We start from the raw sequence: 19,191 nt of genomic DNA, 5'->3' as shown, positions 1-19,191 counted from the left end.
TTTCTCAGCGTCGAAGGCCAAAAGCATGTAAAATGGCATGTCCCCACCGTAACTAGAGCAGACACATCTCACGTCTATTTTAGGAATCTGGAGTTTTGGCACGAACAGGGATTTCAGAGTCTCAAAAACATGGCCCGCCTTTTCTTCTTTGTGGATACTTCTGTGAGGTCTAGAGCAGCTGTATCCAGACCTTTAATGGGGAAAAAATGTTTCTGCATGCTTGTGAATAAATGCATATTTATTTATAAATTAGATACACGTACAGCTGTCTTCATATATCATGTCCATTAGAAAACCTACACAATAGAAATTTTATAAGGAGGTGATAAAAGTAAAATGCCAGTAGAAGTCTGAATAGGCTCTTCCTGCACTTCAGTGGGCCAGTGTGTGTACCCACTGCACATGCACCCGCTCTGGAAGCCGTGTCTCCAGGGCCCCCAGCTCACCATCAGCCCAACCAAGCAGGAGCTGCAAGCAAGCTGCACCCCTCTACAGATGGCATTGGACGCGCACCCCAGTGGACACCCCCAACATCCAGCCTGTGCCGACGGACCAGAGCATGCTTTCCTTTTGTTTTTGTTGTTGTTGTTATATATTTATTACACTGCTTGGCAGAATCCAGAAACTTCAGAGGTTATAAAATCAAATGAGAACACGTTATTCTTGCTACTCAGTATTATAATTTCCTGACACAACTAACTTCCTCTCTTATCTGTGCCAACAGACACCATTCTTGCAGACAATAAAAAATTTTAATACACTCAAAATTTTAAAAATCATCATTTAAAAGTAAAACAACCAGAGCCTCTTTTCTGGACCCTGCCTGTAATGCCCTTATTGCCATGGACCTACCATTATGGGCCTAAAAGAGTGGAGTTAGCACACACTGCACAATGCTTTCTTCCACGTAATTGGCTCTGGTCTTAACAGAAGAGCAAGGAGGGACGGAGATTCTGTGAGATCCTGCCTCCATTTAAGCCTGGATGTCACAAAGAACATTTACTTAACACTCACCACCAACCCACTAACAAAAACACCAGAAAATAGAACCCCATGCTGACTGTGTAATGCGTCTAAAAATCAGAAAATGATAGCCTCCTTTGTAATGATGCTGGTTTGGTAATATTTTCACTCTTCCTCTCCTGCGGTTTCTTTAGGGATGTGATGGGAGTGTTTACTTGTCTAAGTGCCAAGCAAAATGTCTTCCCCGTCACAGACCACACTCTGGCTGTCACAGCTGCTCACATATACGCTCTCCCCTGGCTCACGTCCCAACCCTCAAGGCCTATGAATGGATTACTTCATAGGACTCTTGACTGACATATTTTTTTTCACCCCAGCCGAATCCTTTAAAGCATTTACTTATTAATGCTTAAGTGCAGCAGTAAAGTGCCAACCTGAGCAGGAGCAATGATTTGGGAAATTCCACACTGAATTACTTGCGCTAATAAAACAAAGAGCTTTAACAGATGATGAACAAATGAGTAATTAGAACTAGGTCTGGAGTGAGCCATTCCTTATTTAACAAATTCAACTTTAAAATCAGAACGTGATTCCCAGAAGGGAGCAAGCCTTCCTAAGCAAAGTCTGTTTCCCCTGCAGCCCGGCTCTGCTAGGGATTCTGTTTGGTGCCACACTCTGTCCACAGCCTCCTCCCCACTGGTTCTGAGGGGAGGTGATGCTCTCCCTTGTGCCAGAGGTCTCCGAGGATTCCTTGATCCAGGTTTGCTAGGATGGGAGACCAAAGACTCAGACACTGCCCCGAATATGCAGGAGCAATTCTCACTGAATCACAGAGATTCCCTACATTTATATAAGAGAAGTCATCTCTTTTGATAATTCATTTGATATAATTGAAAAATAAAGGCAGTTCCTTAGTTACCGGTTCTGTGTTAGCAAGAACGAGTTGAGCCATTTTAGATGTGTTTGAGGTCGTCTAAGATACCAGGGCCAGCAATTTGAGAGCCAGGACCTGATCCCAACCCTGATAGTTACCCAGCAATGTGATTTTGGGCAAACTGTCTCCCCTCTCTGGGCTTTCTCATCTGTAGAATCCCAAGGGGGTGTGCTAGATCAGAGACTGGCAAGCTTTTTCTATAAAGCCCCAGATAATAAATTTAAGTCTTTGTGGACCAAGAGGTAAAATCAAGGATATTATATAGCCACTTATATAATCACTTAAAATGTGATCATTACCTCCTAGGCCGGAAAAAGAAAAGAGGCGGTGGGCCAGCCATGGGCCATAGGTCGCCAACTCCTGTGCTTGAACATCTACAACATTCCCTCTAATCCCCATGGGCTAGGAAAATACTCCTGTCCCCACGTTCCCATTCTCATTGTAAAAGGCCTCAAGCCATGGTCCTGAAATCTGACCTGATTCAGCAAAAGAATCAAAGAGTTTAGAGCTAGAAAGCATTTGAGTGGTGGTCAAGTCCAATTTTCTTGTTTTATAGACAAGGAATATGAGGCTCCAAATGGTGGAGCATCTTGTCTGTGGTCACCCAGCTGCCTGGTGGAGGAGCTGAGACCAGAGTTCATACTTCCTCACTTGTCCAAGGCATTGATGCAGAAACAGAGTGGCTACCTTAAGTTGATAGTTCATAAAATGAACAATTTGTGGGAATTAGCCAGCTACAGAACTGAAATGATGCACACACACTACTGGCCCCTTATGGTGTAAACTACAAAATCCTTGCAAGATAAAATGCACTTAAAGTGCATCAAGAGCAAGGCATTTAGCTTCCTTACAGCAGTGTAAATACTTAAAATTTCAAAGACCTTTCAAATGATACAACCTTCTTATGAGTACTTAAATTGTCAGTAAATCCCAGAAACCAAAGTTCCAAAGAAAAAACAAACTCTGAAGAAAAGGACAAAAGGGGACAATGAGAAGCTCTGAGGAGCTTACAGACGGGAATTTGCAGAGCATGCTCAGGACTTAATCCTGTCCCCTGAGTTGCTCTTGGCATCTCCTACCCTAAAGGAGTTGCCGACCCAAACTGTGGTTCTTTCTTCTGGAATTCAATAGATGTGATAATGAATTCTGAATTTTGACTCTGCTAATCTGATACTGCAGTTATAAATAAAACCAGAAGGTGACCTCTGCTCCGTGGAGGCTCTTAGCTCCTAGAGAAGCAGGTTTGGCTGCTGTGTGCCTGTCAGCCGTGGGAGACTGTAGTGCCAGTAAATGGAAAAGTTTGGGAGAGCCCAGACCTGTGCAAGGCTAGAATGATGCTTAAAACAGCACTTTGTATGAGTTCCTTCTAATTCGGGATATTAACCCACTTGTCTGCATTTGTGTTAAATATGTTCTCAATTCATTGTTGACATATAGTTCAATTTGTGATATGTTTTCATGCACTAATGTTTTCAACATTAAGCAAATAAATCAGGAATTTAAAAAACCATACACACAGGATGATCACAATGGCATCAAAATGCACAGGGAAGGAAATTGCTAATACATTGACCTCGATTGCCTCTAGGAGGTGGGGCAATATGGGAGGTGATTTTTTTCTGCTTATTTATAATTTTTTTTTACTTTCTAAATTTTCTAAAAGATGACAAATTAGTTCTATAATAAGAAAATAAAAACAAATAGCAAACACAAACCCTTTGGCAGGGACAAGTGCAATTAGAGCTGGTGCTCATTGGTCTGCCATCACCAGGTAGCTGTAACCACAGGGGAAAGGTGTTTCCATAAGATTTATAAGCAGCTCCTACTGTTTGATGGAACATAATATAAAAGACATTTCAAACAGACCAGTGCATTGCTCCTAATGCATGTCCTGAAATACCCTGAGCCAAGGGGAAGAAATTATTCAGCACATGGGGAAAATGGCGGGGAAGAAAAACACGGAAACCCTGAGAAGAGGGTAATCTGCCTAAGCTATGGCCACAGAGCTCTATAAAGGGAAAAAAGAGGGAGGAGAAGTTTCATCCCAGATAAGCAGGGAGGAGACCTGGGTGGAGAGTGGGGGAAAAGAATTCACAGTCAGTGTAACCACAGCAGCTTGGGCTGTTAGATATACCGACAGCCTCATATACTGTGCAGTATATGAAAGGCTCTGCCTGGTATGTTGAAAGACCTGCACATGGAAAATGCAGTTGGCTCCACAGGTCACCTGTTCTGTGTTGGGGTCCAGGGTGGAATGGGGTTAAGAGTACGGCATGCTTGTTGGGTGAGGACAATACTCTCTTTAAATACTCAAAATGCTTTCATATGTTCCCATACAGATTTTCTAGAATTTCAGTGATGCTCCCTAATCCTTCTATGGTTAGGGCTAGATACTGTAAACAACGTTTTAAACAATGCCACTGACCCGGCCCCCCTCTCCCCCCACAGAGCCACATCCATGACACACGCATGCACAAACACACACACATCTTTACAGGGACACTGCTAAGGGCTGGCTTGGGAGAGTTAGTTTTATCACCCTCCGTGATTTCTGCCTATTCTTTGCAGTAGCCATTTTCTCAATCACAGGCAAATGCAGCTTCAAGCCGCACTCAATCCAACAACATTGTGACCCCCAAGACACTCCCTTATAGAAATTCCGGTGTCTCCACTGTGCGTTTGTTTTGCTAGCAGGAGGGTATCAAACATTTTCAACGCTTATTTAGTTCTGTCTACCAAGGGGAAGAAAGCATGGCTTTCCTGCCTGTTTAATTATGCCAGCCTGTACCACTGTTCTAGAAGACAGGAATGATCTTCATTGAGTGCCAGTAATTGCCAGCTCTCGTGTCTCATTAATTTCATTCCTCTTCTCTACCATAATCCAGCATTTTTCCATAACGAAAAATATACTCCACTAATAAAACATGTAAGCATTTTGCAATCTACACTATGGAGGTCCTACTCCATTTTGCATGTGAATTTATTCAGATTAATGACTCCTTAAAATGTCATTTTCACCCAGAACAATTCCCACTCTCAATTTTTTCTTCTCCCAAAACTTTCATAAACTCTAAGTGGCACTTTTCAAATGGTTTGCCATTCCACAGCACTAATCTACTCGGATCCTGTAACCGAGCAACTTTGGGGTAACACGGAAAACTTTCCCGTTGCCTAGTGGTGCTTAGGAACTGACTTTGTTTTTTCTCTACTCAGACACAGCCAACTTCAAAGCTAATCCTCCAGCTGTCATATGGGTGAATGCAGTCACATGTTCTCCCAGAGTGCCACTGGGCTAGTCTGGGCAAGAATGCTCTGCCCAGCTGTCTTTGAGAAACTTTAAGTTCTAGGAAGACTAGAAAGAGCTTGTCAGACAAATGGCTGGTCATGACCCAAGAGAGTCATGGCGGCAGCAGAGATGCCACCACCATGGCACTCATGTGAGATAGGGCGCCAAGACCTCCCCATCTTCACGGAGATGGGGTTTCCAAGTGTTTGGGTCAAGACCTTCCTTCTTCTCTCAACCTGATTTTAACAAAATCCTAATCAGACAACACTTAACAGGACTCAGGCTGCCAACCTTGACCTGTTTATGGCTCTAGTTCCAAAATGTGTGATTTGAAACTCCCCCAAACAAGAAAGTGAACCACCATGCAGAGGTGGGAACAGTGATATCAAAGGCGACCAGTGATGTCCGAGTGTCCTCCGCTCCACGTTTGAAGTGGAAGCACAGTCCCAACTCTCTGGATGGCTCCAACACCTAAACGAAATCGTTTCTGCCCTTGACTCCCTGTGTGATGCTGACACGTCACTTAAATCTTCCTGTGTCTCGAGAGTCTCATCTTTAAAGAAGGTGAAGTCTTTTCACTCTCGTCAAAGTCTCAGAGACAAGGACAAAACTTGGATAGGAGGAGACCAGGTGCTACTCACCTGCCATGTGATCAGTGACCGCGTCTCCACGACTCTGCCGCTTACTAGCTTGAATCCACTGTCTCCTCCAGTCCCACTCTCTCTGCCTCAGTTCAGCCCTGTTTATTTATTCTCTGGGCTATTGCAATGGTTCCTGTGTGGTCTCTATGCCTCCAACCCAGTGATTCTCAACCAGAGTGATTTTGTTCCCCAGGGGACATTTAGCAATACCTAGAGACATTTTTGGTTATCAAGGCTGGCGAGGTGCTGCTGGCATCGACTGAGTAGAAGCCAGGGATACTGCTAAACATCCTAAAATGCACAGTCCGGCCCCCAACAAAGAATATTCTAGCTCAAAAGGCCAATTAGTGCTGAGGTTGAGAAACTTTGCTCCAGCCATACCTGCCTCTAAACTGTCCTCTATACACACAAATGATATGAAACAGTTCCAATCAGGTCATTTCCATGCCTGAACTCCTCCAGGACCTCCCAATCGCCCTCAGGTTAAAGTCTAAATTGCTCAGCAAGTCTCATGAGACCCACGATCTGGCCCTTTCCTAACTTTCTGCCTCACCCTTCACTGTTCCCCTGACCCGTCTTCCCCAAAGCCACACAAGCAACCAATGCAGGTGACCAGAACACCCACAACTCCCTCTGCCTTCAGTTGCATCCATTCATTCCTTTGTCCCAATTTTATATCAGATACTCTAATGAGACTAAAAGGGAACAAGGTGCTCTCCAGGCAGCTGGAGGCACTATCTCATGAGGCGCGCAGAAAAGTGAGCATGCAATTCAATCAGCAGAGGGAGAATCTCTTCATCACCTCTGTGATCCTGCAGCCATCTCCCCAACAGGCTGTGAGCCTCCAGGGAAGAGAGAGAGTCTTCATCTTTATGGGCCACAGCAACCTGCACAACCTAAGTGTGGTCTACTAGTGGTACACCTTGTCTTTGTCCTAGTAGTTGTATTACAGAATGGATGAATTCCTAGCCTCTTGCAATTTGACTCTTGCTCAGGCATAAAAAGTACTAAAATAACAAAATACAAGGATGAAACTAAATTCATCACACTGTGCGTACCCAGAAAGAGAGCGCATCCACAAAGATGGAGACATCTTGTTTAAAACTATATTCTCTGCCTCTCTTCTCTTTATATATCAGAAAAATATAAACTCTATAAAATAAGTATTTATCCTGTATATAGAATGTCTAAACCCCATTGCCTGACACTAAACACAAGACATGTGGAGCAGAATTTGACTCTGCAATAGCAACCGAGATAACAATGGTGTCAAGAATGCAGAGCTGGGTTCACTGTGGGAATCATAACTTTGAATTGGGTGGTACCTAAGATGATCTGGCTCTCTTTCTCTAGATTGGGAGGTTCATTCTATTTATTGGACATGTAACAATACTGTCATTATTACTTTTCTTCCATTTTAAGTTGATTTTATATCCTGGAGGTTATGATTTTCCTGAGCTTCAGAACCCACAAAGATGTCCCATAAGGGGACGGATTTCCTAGAAAAAAGTTTTATTAGACATTTATAGAGCTATTTTGGGCTTTTTAAGATTTAGACCCATCAGTTTGACTTTATTGCTGGTGAAAGAATTTAAGACCCTTCTTTAAAATAAGTGGAAAATTGAAAAGGTGGCTTATACATTCTATCATATATCATGAAAATTTTTATTTTTATTGCAGTTAATTATAATGTATGTGTCTCTTGTCCACACAGTTGTCATGTTAAAGACAAGGTTATATTTAGCAGTAGAACTTCCTTGTAGAAAATGTAGCAAAATGGAAGTTTCCAACTGAATGGCGTGATGCACCCACTGGAAAGCTGTCTGGGCTCCCCTTCATATCCTGGGGGGCTCCTGAGGCAACAGTGGCCTAGCTTCCATATTCCCTGTGGCAACTTGTCTTCCAATCTTTATTCCTATCTGGGCTTCCATCTTTGCAGACAAGGGACAGTCACAATCCTAAGCTTGGGTTGTTCTTTCTCCCTCCTCTTCTCCATTAGCCACTCCTCCTTCATTCAACCTTAGGGTAATTTTGACCTCCAGAAAGAGTCATTTCCATTCAAACCAATATTCTGGACATATAGGAGGAAGCCCAGAAAATCATTCATGATTAGAAATGGAAGCTTCTCTTATCTCACTTGAAAAACAGAGAAGGTGTTGAAAAATGTAAACAAGCAACATGGACCCAGAGACCTTTAGGCTACGAAAATTAATTCAGCCTGGAACTTATAGTGTTAGTTGTTAAGACAGAGAGTAAAGGCCATTATAACAAGACTGTTCTCATTACCATCATCTTGTTGCCCCGCTGGGGATACATGTGTCTTCTGAGACCCCATCCATCATCTTTTGCACATATTCCTTCCATCTATAGAATTTTTGGCATCCAGTTGCCCAGTTCTCCTTATAACCATTAAAGCTTCCTTTCAGGAAAAGATTTACTAAAATTCTTTACACTTCAGTGTGAATCAGCTGCTGCTGCCTCTCCCAAGGGTATTTGCATCCCAACCCATATTCTTATTATGGGCTGAAGAGTTCTCCTCTATGGAAGGAATTCTTGACTTGAAGCTGCAGGGGAAGGTGATATTTTGGGGACAGAGTGACCTGCCCTCTTGAAACTACCCAGTCTCCAGATTTTAAACAATAAAATTAAAATTACATAAAGTTAAGGAAAAGCAAGTCATGTTTGTGTTCAGGGTTCCAATAACTTCTGTGTGACTTTTTTTTGGGGGGGGGGTGAGGAAGATTCACTCTGCACTAACATCTGTTGCCAATCTTCCTTTTTTTTTGCTTAAGGAAGACTAGCCCTGAGCTAACATCTATTACCTATCCTTCTCTACTTTGTATGTGGGTCACCACCACAGCATGGCTTGATGAATGGTGTAGGTCCATGCCTGGGATCCAAACCTGTGAACCCAGGCTGCTGAAGTGAAGCATGCTGGACTCTACCCACTACATCACAGGGCCAGCCCCTATGTGAATTTCTAAAATTTACTTTGAAATTAACGTGTGAGATTTGCCTCACCAGGTGTCTTCAGCAAGCAGCATGGTAAGATACTTCCCTGAAGTAAATAAAGTCCTTAAAAGCAAAAGAAGCAGCCTAGAAGCACACATATCATGGTCTTTAAAAATATAACAACTTTTGGGTTGAAGTGGACCGTATATATTTTAGCTTGTATCAAAACTGTGAGACAAGGACCTGTGGAAAAGGAACTTGAGGATAGAGAAATACTGAGGCAGAAAGGGAAACCAGTGTAGAGATACTGGTGGAGAATTCTTTAAACACTAATTTAATTGTGATTATTATCAAATCATTGCCATTCAATAGAACTTTCTATGATCATGGAAATGTTCTCAGTCTGAACCATCTAGGATGGTAGTCATTAGCTACATGTGGCTACAGGGCATTGGAAATCTAGCTAATGTGGCTGAGGAACTGAATTTTTAATTTTAGCTAATTTAAACTTCATTTTAAATAGCCCACACTTGGCTAGTGCCTACCATATTGGACAGTGCAGGTCTAACACCATTACTGCTTTACATGTAATTTTAGGAATACTTTGTACCAGTGACTCTCTCTAGGAGAAACTGATAGAACTCTCAATATAATGCAGTCTCCTGGCTGCAAAAACAGCTCATTTACTAAAAACACAGTTCATGACTCTCTTTGTCCTCCACCTCGACCATTACCCAAGGTACCCAGGATTAGTGCCTTGCTTGTTCCTCTGGGGTAAGCCTGCAATGCTGGCCTCTAGAAGGAAGTGGACTTACCCTCACCCAGCGGAAGTTCCTCCTCCTGCTCACTGGGACACGGCAGCAAGGGCTGCAGGGGCTCCATGTTAATGATGAGCTGTTTGTTCAAGGAGTGAGAACTGCGGCTCTGAGTAATGTTGGTTCTGAAAACAGACACAAGCCAGATGAAGTTGGTTTCCATTGTGAATGCCGGCCTCTCCATCTCAGTTGGCTACCCAAGCTGAGAATTGCTTCTAGACACACAGTGGATTAGGCCAGTGGTAAAGATGATATAACACTCAACACAGCCCTTTTTATCCTTAAGGTCCTGATAAAATGTCCATGTGTTCTTATGCAATATAGTGAAACAAAAGGTATTTCCCCAATGTCATCAGATGTGGGCATGCTAGGTGACAACACAGGCATTGGAAAAATACATGGGAGGCAAGTATCACTGAACTAGGTAACCAGAAAAGCGAATGAGGAGCACGGCTCAAAGTAATTTAAACACCACCAAAAAAACAACAAAAAAAACCTGCTGCCAGACAGACAGCACAGATGTTCTACAGCTACGAGCTGTCTTGGTATTGCTGGATGTCCAACATTTAATATCAATGTTTAACATTCCAATTCAAATTCACACCCCACTCGCCAACCAGCCATGGAACCCAGCTCTGCTTTCTCCGTTGGAAAGGAGCATGCACGTGTGTCAGTGGCTGCGAAGGGCAGCAGATGGCAAGGAAGTTGTGCGGGTGTCCTGTCAAGACTATCGGCTGTCTGCCCTGACAGACAGGGAGGTGGGGCACAGGCAGGTGGTGGGTTCTGAGCACCCTTCCCCTCCCCATGTTTCCTGTGAAAACCAAACCAACCCATCCTTCAAAGATGGTGTCAAATGTTTCCTTCCCCTTGAAGCCCTCGTGGATTGCACTCACCACACACACACACACACACACATACACACACACTCTCTCTCTCTCTCTCTTCTCACACAAGTTTCCCTTCTCTCTCTCTTCTCACATGACTCACCACGTTTGTCACTTCTGTCTCTCTGTAATTACTGGTACACTAATGAGCCCCACCTTGAGAAGTACCTTAAGGGCAGACACTGACCTATGCATCCTTGAGCGCCTTACAGCACCTCATTTGGTATCTTGTTAAGGGGTGTTTAGGATGGAAACTGAAGTAAACTGAATATATCCTGGCTTGACATAATTTGCCATTTCAGACTGGCCCAGAAGTTCCCTAGGTTGGTTGATGAGACTGTCTTATAGCCCGGGAGTTTCTGTTGGGCATGGGAGTGGGCTGGGGAAGATCAGGATGCCTGTTAACATCTGGAGTTAAACTGACCAACAGTTGGCACTGGCTGGAAGGGAAATTTATAAGGATTAGCTTAACTGTGGAGTACTTTTCTTTACTATTTCATTCTCTGACCACTTATGCAGCTGATAAGTTTGTATTGAACGGTCTGCCTTGTTCTGGGGAACTGTGGTCCCCACCTTAAGTAACTCACTCTCTAGAACCACGATTTCCAAACTTTTTGGGCTGAGACTCACATTAACAAATACATTTTATATTGGCTATTCATATACACACACACACATGCACACATGCAGGAAGACACCCAACAAAAGTGATATTTCATATGAATTACTGTATTTGTTCTTTTCATTCTATTTCAGTTTTTTCTTAAGGCTGGTCTTGACCCCCATTTTCACTTCATAATTCATTAATGTGCTGCAGCCACAGCTAGAAAAGCATGCATCTCATAGAGGAGACTGATGGCCGAGGACCCCACGGGAGCACTAAGGAGGGGCTATGATCCTGCCATGAGTGAGGGGAGAACCAAGAATGAGTTCCCAGGGGAGGTGATGTCTGCTGTGAGTCCTAGCAAGCTTGGGGGGTTTATGGGGAAAGAAATGGAGATGGGGATCCCTTGTGGGAGGAAGGAAGGAAGGAATAGGAGGGGAGATTAAAATTTACCACAAGCAGTTCCTTCTTTGATTGTGAAGAGTTCCCACTTTTTGAGCTTTCATGGGATTTCTTTTGGCCCTGTGGTCTTCATGACTGTGGTGCCAGCTCTGCAAAGCATAGCATGTTGCCATGTTTGTGTGGACCATGTAGCTTTCTGACCTCGGAAAAGCTCATTTTCCCTTCTTGCACAAACCAACTCAGAATTGCTCTGCCCCACTGTATCCATGCCCACTGAGCTGGCAGCAGTCCTAGCCCCCAGAAATCACTGCATATGCTGCAGCAAGGAGGGGCCCACAGTGAGCCTTTACGGAGGGTCTTTAGCCCCATCAGCCCTCCTCCCAACACTCTTCAGTTGGAGATATCAAGCAGCCCACAGCCCGCCCCCACCACACCGCAATGTCTGGGCAGTTGCCAGTGCTGGGGTAGGCTGAGCTCACCAGGAGTGACCTCACATGTGTGAGCCTGCTTGGCACTGGATGGTCAGGAAGATGCTGACTCAGCCCCTACACTCATGAGCTCTTGCTGCTGTGCTATAGCAGAGGTCAATGGCCGGGGGCAGGGGGTTATAGGGTCTGTCTAGGGTTAGGCCAGATGACCCCTACAGTCGATTGCAACCCCAAGACTCTCCAATTCTTTGATTCAGAGATGAACATTACTTCCCTGGGAAGTACAAGACTCAGATAAACTCAAAGGTGGTACAACTAGGGGTTTTCCTGGAGCACAAGGACTCCAGCGCTCTGGACTTGGTGCTGGACACCAGGACAGCTTGAGGCAGAGAGAAGCAGAAGGAGAATCAAAATGCAAGTCTCCCACCTTCCCTACTGACTCCTTTAGACCACAGATTACCATTTTTGACCTCTCTCCTTGTATCTTTTGTGAAGGTGCAAACTGATGCAAGCTTCATTTAAAGTAAGAGCACCCCGGTGGCGCAGTGGTTAAGTTTGCATGTTCCACTTCAGTGGCCCGGGGTTCACTGGTTCAGATCCTGGGTGCAGACCTACAAACTTCTAGTCCAGCCATGCTGTGGCAGGCATCCACATATAAAGTAGAGGAAGATGGGCACGGACGTTAGCTCAGGGCCGGTCTTCCTCAGCAAAAAGAGGAGGATTGGCAGCAGATGTTAGCTCAGGGCTTATCTTCCTCAAATAATAATAATAATAACAATAATAATGATATCAGGATTCAGAAGGCTGTTTTCTAGTTTACAAAGTGATTTGTATACACTTTACCTCATTTGTTTTTCTCAATGTGCTTATAAGATAGGTAAGAAAAATACTGTATTTACAGATGAGGAAACTGACTCAGTGAGGTTATGGAACTTGACTAAAGACACTTATAAAAGCAGACTCAGGACTCAAAGCTGGATCATCTGATTCCCAGCCCAGGGCCTCTGCTGCACTCCACACTACTTTTCTGCATGATTTATCCTGCTGTACCCCAGAGGGACTCCGTTCACTACCCCTAATGCCATGTTGTCTGTGGCTGCATGCACTCCCTCTGTGTCAGATCCTTAAAGGATGCACATTCTAAAGGATGTGCCGACATTCCAGTGGGCTCCCACTCCGCCCTTCCACCTGAGTTCCTGAGGTAATGGCTTCCATAGCTTGGGTCTCCCCAGGCCTGGTGAGGGTCTGTGCTGTGTTCCTCCCATGCACCCATCAGCTGACTCTGCAAAAATGCCTGACCTGCTTTGCAGCCCGCTCACATGTGCATAATCTGGCAGATAATGGTTTCCAAATGAAACTGTCATTAAGAATTCTACTGACGTAGAAAGGTTTCCTTTGGGAACTGCAAATATATTCTAAGATTGGCTTCAAAAATGGTGGCATAAAATAAAGCAACTAAAATGAGGCTCACGGAGCCCTGCACCACTCCTCGGAGGGAAAGGAGCTGCTGCTGGCCTGTTGCCAAATCTCCATCAGAAGAGACTTTACTGTGAACATGTCTGTCAGACATTAGTTCCTCATTTGTGGATGAGAGACGATAATAATATCTCCACCTCACATTTGTATGGTACTTTATAATTTTTAAAGAACTTTATTTCAATGCCCATAACAAAACTTAGAAGTCCGGCAAAGAAACATGAATGTCATTTTATAGATGAACAAACTGATGATCTGAGAAGTTAAGTGACTAAGCCAAGGCCACACAGCACTAAGCAACATAGCCAAGATTAGAATCCATTCACGACTCCTCAGACAGGTGCTCATTTCAGGTACAAATTCTGCCTCTGGGGGTCCCCAGGTGGTGGCCGCTATGCCCAGGCGGCTCACACAGCCAGCCCAGGGCTCACCAGGCCTCGGGGGTGTGCAGGTGATTCTCATCCAGCAAAGACCAGTGAGCCACCATGAGAGTTAGCTGCTTTTCTTTTTGAAAAACAGAAAAATCTCAAGACAGTGTTCTCAGTCTGTCTACATCTGTCTCTAAATATACACATCAGTAGAGGTAGGAGTCCATGAACTTGTCATTCTTTGACGAGTAGAATCTCGAGTGTGAGCAAAGAGAGCTGATTGAAGCTTTATCCTCACCATTCTAGACTAGTGGCCATCTCTGAACACTGCCAGAGAAATATATATACTATATATTATACTCTCACTTTTGACAGCCACATCAGAGAAGTCAAAATAATTTGAAAATGAAATAATTGTTCAAGAGAAACAATTCCCTATCATGCGACTGGCTACTGGGAAGGAATGAGAAATTGCTCCTGAGAGTGGCCCCCGTCACCACGGCTCTGACTACAGTGCTGCCTCTTGGGAGGTCGAGGTCCCTGGGCAGCACCGTGGACAGATCTCAGGTCCCAGAAAATAGCAGAAGTGCTGCTGTCATCCACACTCCTAGTTCATGTATTCGTTCAACAAATATGTACTGACCTTCTACTATGTGCCAGGCAGTGCCCAACAACCCGGCTCACTGGGTCATCCAGGAACTAGAGGGGACCAGGCGAACCTGAGCATAATGGAGACTCCTCTAAGTCCGAAGACAGGGAAGGAAGGACAGGTGCCAATCAGTGTGCGAGAACTTCCTGAAGCATATGGCTTATGATCATCTTGCCTTCAAGAGGGAAAGCGTCATGATGAGAATGTTCAGCTTCAGACAGTTAGCGTGTTTGGGGTTTAGGGTGTACAATGATTTGTGTAACTTGTAGTGGTATGAAGTCCAATATGACCAAGAGAATATTTAATTCCTAAGACTTACATATAATGCCATGTTAATGAACCACTAATGACTATGTTCCTCATTCCTCTGATTGACTTTTGGGAGTAAAGAGTCCAATGAGACACGAGTACCCATGTCCCTTTGTGTGAAACAGCCTAGAAGGAGTCGGGCTAATGGGAGCTGGCCATATCTGATGAACAGAAGCAGGAACCAAGAGGCTCTAAGAGGACATGATGAAAGACTCAGTCAGGAGATGACACAGCCGTGCCTCACCCACGTCCTTCTTGTTCATGTGACATTCCAGGCCGAATTGGGCCGATGACTTCCCACAGGGCAAGTAACTCAAAATGGAGCCCAGTCGCACTCACGCCACGGCCAGGCCAAATCTGTCTGAGGGAGATTTCCAGAACAGTGAGAGTGTCATGCCTGCAGCCAGAGCCCAAAACAGTAGAGAGCTGGTGCCCTTACACCCTCTCCCATTATAGAGGATTTTTTGGCAAAGCCAGCCTTTAAATCCCTTTGTCCATCCCAGAAGCTTCCTGGAGCCTTGGGAGCACCCCACTCACCTGTGCACCTCCGGAGGGTCCCTCTGGATTTTGGAGCTTGCCTCCACCACCTCTTTGGCAACTTTACCGCTGCAAAAGACAGAAACACAACATCTGTTCAAGGACACTCAGAGTAGAAGGCGAGGGCTGTGCACATGTATCTTTGTTTTCTAACTTCACAGTGGTCTGACCCAGCACTGGGAATCCCCACCTTCTCTTTCTCCACAAGGGGAACTTACTACAGAGTTTAAGGGTGCCCGTGAGCATAAGAGATGAATGAATTGGAAAGGGAGGACCAAAACAGCCCACAAGCCAACGTGCACTGATTTATAAGCAAAATGTTTAAATGTAAATGGCTGCCTCCACCCCAACCCCGCCATCAACATGGAACCATGGGTACCCACCTATATCGAAATCTACTTCCTTTAAAAAATATCTTGCTGCTTGACACAGTCTTGATCTGACTGGATTTTGCATACCTTTAAGAAAAAGCAGAGCGGGGTGGTAGTGACATTGGAAAGTCCAAGTGGGACAAGCTATAGGGCATGGTAATCAGGTATTTTTGACTGAAAGAAAGAAATACATTGTATTATATGACCCTGCCACACACACACACAATCCTGAAAGAACAGTTCCACAAAAGCATAGTTATTTTCACCATGTGTACTGCAATCTGGTCTCTTCTATGCTATCTCTTTTCATTCTTTTAAATGCTGGTGATGACCCACATGTTTGGTCTCATAATCCATTACCAGGTCACGACCTGCAAACAGGACCAGGCAATACTGGTGATCAGAAGGGATTCTTTCCCATTTCTATTTGAAGGATATGGAGAGGACTGACTGTGTCACATGGTATCATTCAGTTTCCTGCAGGGGGGCCACTTTCTTGGCTGTGCCTTGAGCAACACTGCAGCAGGAGACAGCTTCCCAGTGACCCAGGTCACTCACTAGCTCACAAAAGACCCAACTGCAGTGTATTACCCAAGAGAGGGCACGAGGGGCCCATGTCACCATGGGAATGGCTGCTGGCTTCTGAGTATTCCCTGGCTAAGTCACCGTGACCCAGTGCCCTTTCGAAGAACCCGCCCTGGTAGATGACTAAGACACACGCGGAATGAGAAGCCAGCCAAGCACTGATTCAGCACGTCTGAGCCCTGCCCATAAATACGCACAAAACAACAACACTTTGAAAAACAATCTAGGACATGGGCTGCCCGGAGGCCGCACACAGGGCACTAAATTACTCTGGCCGCTGAGGATGCCTCTAATCAATCGCTTTAAGCCTTAGGCAATTAAATCCAACAAGTTAGAAAGAATGGTCTCCCAGAGTTCAGGATCATTTAAAAATATTGATAGTTATAAAATCTTAATTACAAAAACACCACAAAACTGTGCTCTATAGAATTCTGAGCAAGGAAGTGTACACCGCAGGGGTCTGGTGAGAAGTTTCCCTGTGGGCAGTGATCCCCACCCGTGAGTGTCTTGAAGCCTGTGTTCATTCCCTCTGCAGCTGTGAACTGAATGCCTGCTCCCTTCTCCCCAGCTCAGGGAAGACACAGGGTCTCTGCCTTCGTGCCATCTAAGGCTTAGAGGGGAAATGGATATTAATTTAGAAACTGCTCAAATAAGTTACAAATGTAAATTACAAGCTATGAAAGGAGAGATGCACTGAGAGCATGGGGGGGGGCTGGGGGTGGGGGACTGAGGTAGTCTGGGGGCCAGGGAAGGTGTCCTGAGCTGAGATCCAGGGGTGGGAAGGTTAACCAGGGCAGGACAGTGGGTCATGTCTGGGCAGAAGGCCCAGCAGGCACAAAAGCCCTGAGTCTGAGCCCTGGAGGAACTAAAAGAAGATCTTAAGTGTATCTCCCCAGGGTATTACTATTATTGTTATTATATACGCGTGCACACACACACTCTCACACACACAAGTTTTTCCCCCTAGTTTAGCAGGACCTGACCTTGTACTGTCTTTGGTCTTTGTCTTCAGAACAATGGAAAGCCATAGTAACTAGCATTCTTTTGCAAAGAAGCCCCTTCTCCCCTCCACCTTTGCAAACAGCCTGAGTCAGCAGAGGGGCACTGGCTAGAAAGGAGGAGCAGGGAGAGTGAGATGGGCAAGGGAGGCGTAGCAGGCTCGGGGAGGGGGATTCTTGGCAAGGCAGGGCTCAGAGAAGACCACGTGGGATCCCTAAGGACAGGTGGGAGCAGGAGAGAGAGAGAGAGAGAGAGAGACAGAGAGAGAGAGAGAGAGAGACAGAGAGAGACAGAGAGAGACAGAGAGAGACAGAGAGAGAGAGAGAGAGAGATCCACACGCTGAGGCTCTGGACACCTGGGACAGGCAGCACCGGCTGCTGGCCAGAGCTGGGTCACCGTGAAGAGGAGAAGAGTCCCCAGCAAGCATCCCACAGTGCCCTCCCCGTCCTGTGAGGACACCCTCTGCCCTGAGCCCTAGAGAGCTTTGGGCCTGACACACCTACTGAAGCCTGAGAAAAGAGCTGTCACCATCACCATCTCCCCCCTGCCCATCTTTTCGGCAGGGTTGTTGCTCCCAAGTCCGCAGAAGCAGAGGAGAGAACTTTAAAGAAGTTTCTGCTTTTTAAATATTTTTTGTTGTTGTTGTTCTAGGTCCCCAAGGATCCTTGGAGCAAGGTAGTCTGCTAAAAAGAAGATTATTAGGAACCTTAATTGGCCTTTTTGAAATTCAAACTCAACTCTGTGTCCAGTTTATAGAAGATACTAGAAGCTCAAAGGAGTGTGGCCAGCGCAGCAGTCCCAGGGAACCTCTCGGGGGGAGAGGTGGGCAGCTCTGTTTTTCACTGGTGCAGCCTCCCCGCTTCTGCCCTTCCAGGCCCCAGAGGAGGCCACTGTCTTCTCCTCACACCCAGAAATGCCTCGGCGGGAGGCCTCAGGCCTGCGCTGCATCCACCCAAACCCTCAAAGAGCCTCACGAAAAACAGGTCAAAAGACACATTTCACAGAGAAAGCAAATAGCTGTCTGCTCAGCGTGAGCCCAGGGAAAACAGCACTGGCTTCCCTCTGGCAGCTGATTGCCCTGGGTGATTACTCCTGTCATTCGACTTGCTCAGAGATGCTCTCCCGGGAGCTTTATCGCCAATTCCCTGCCCTCCCAAATGCCCATGTAGACTCCCCATAGTGTTTGGGGTGAGATCTTTAATGGAATTTTAACAGTGGAGTTCAAGGAGATCTTGGACAACACAAACCCACTGGGAACTGGGACACAGACAGTGGGATGAAGGGAAATAGAGGGGGAGGAGAAAGGTGGCTGGCTTACAGGACCTGCGTCCAGTTGTTCCCAAACCTAGCTGCTCATCAGCAGCACCCGGGGTAGGGGTTGAAAACACCAGTTCTCAGGCTCCATTGCTAGAGTCTCATTCAGCAGGTCTGGAGAGGGCCCAGGAGGTGCTATTTTTATCAAACACCCCAAGGTCATTCCAAGGCAGCCCACTCTCATTTGAGAACCTCTGAGTCCCTGTATTCTCCCTGAAGACTTGAGAGGTGACATTTTCCTTAAAGGAGCAGAGGCCTGGGATTCCTATCTGCTTTTGATCCTGTGACCTTGCACAAGCCTCGATTTCTCCGCGAATTTTTTAAAGAGGGAGGGTATACTAGTCCCTAATTCCTAGTGTTCTGAGGAGGGCTAGTGAGATTAAATGATGTGAAAGCACCTGGCCTGTGCCTGCTCATTATGTAACACTTGCCCGCCCTCCCTCCCTCTGATCACTCTCCAAGCCTCTCCAGTGCCTTCTCACTGCTGAGCTACTAAAGCCGATCCTCTCAGTCAGGGAGATTCCGGGGACCCTGTCAAACATTCTGAAAGCCAGTAAGAGGCCTTCACGCCCTAATTCCAGCTGACGCGTCCCCCGCTGCATTTCCTGGGCTCTCACATCAGTGAGCCCAGAGCAAAGTCTCCTTCCCACTGCAGACAACCTAGTTAAAATAG

General features: G+C 45.6%; 1 protein-coding gene across 21 annotated transcripts in view; it reads right to left on the bottom strand.

The window, feature by feature from the left end:
• FRMD3 (FERM domain containing 3) overlaps nucleotides 1–19,191 on the bottom strand; it is a 382,586-nt gene that overhangs the window by 41,661 nt on the left and 321,734 nt on the right. For all 21 annotated transcript variants that reach the window (XM_070495921.1, XM_070495924.1, XM_070495918.1 and 18 more), the window contains 3 exons: nucleotides 15,632–15,706; nucleotides 15,249–15,317; nucleotides 9,592–9,716 (listed from right to left, as the gene is read on the bottom strand). In XM_070495921.1, coding sequence (XP_070352022.1) covers nucleotides 9,592–9,716; nucleotides 15,249–15,317; nucleotides 15,632–15,706 — 269 coding nt within the window. The remainder of the gene's footprint in view (nucleotides 1–9,591; nucleotides 9,717–15,248; nucleotides 15,318–15,631; nucleotides 15,707–19,191) is intronic.

Source organism: Equus asinus, chromosome 23 (assembly GCF_041296235.1).
Source record: "Equus asinus isolate D_3611 breed Donkey chromosome 23, EquAss-T2T_v2, whole genome shotgun sequence".
NCBI classification, from domain to species: Eukaryota; Metazoa; Chordata; class Mammalia; order Perissodactyla; family Equidae; genus Equus; species Equus asinus.
The sequence above is the reverse complement of the archived record's forward strand: the minus strand, read 5'-3'. Positions and strand labels throughout refer to the sequence as shown.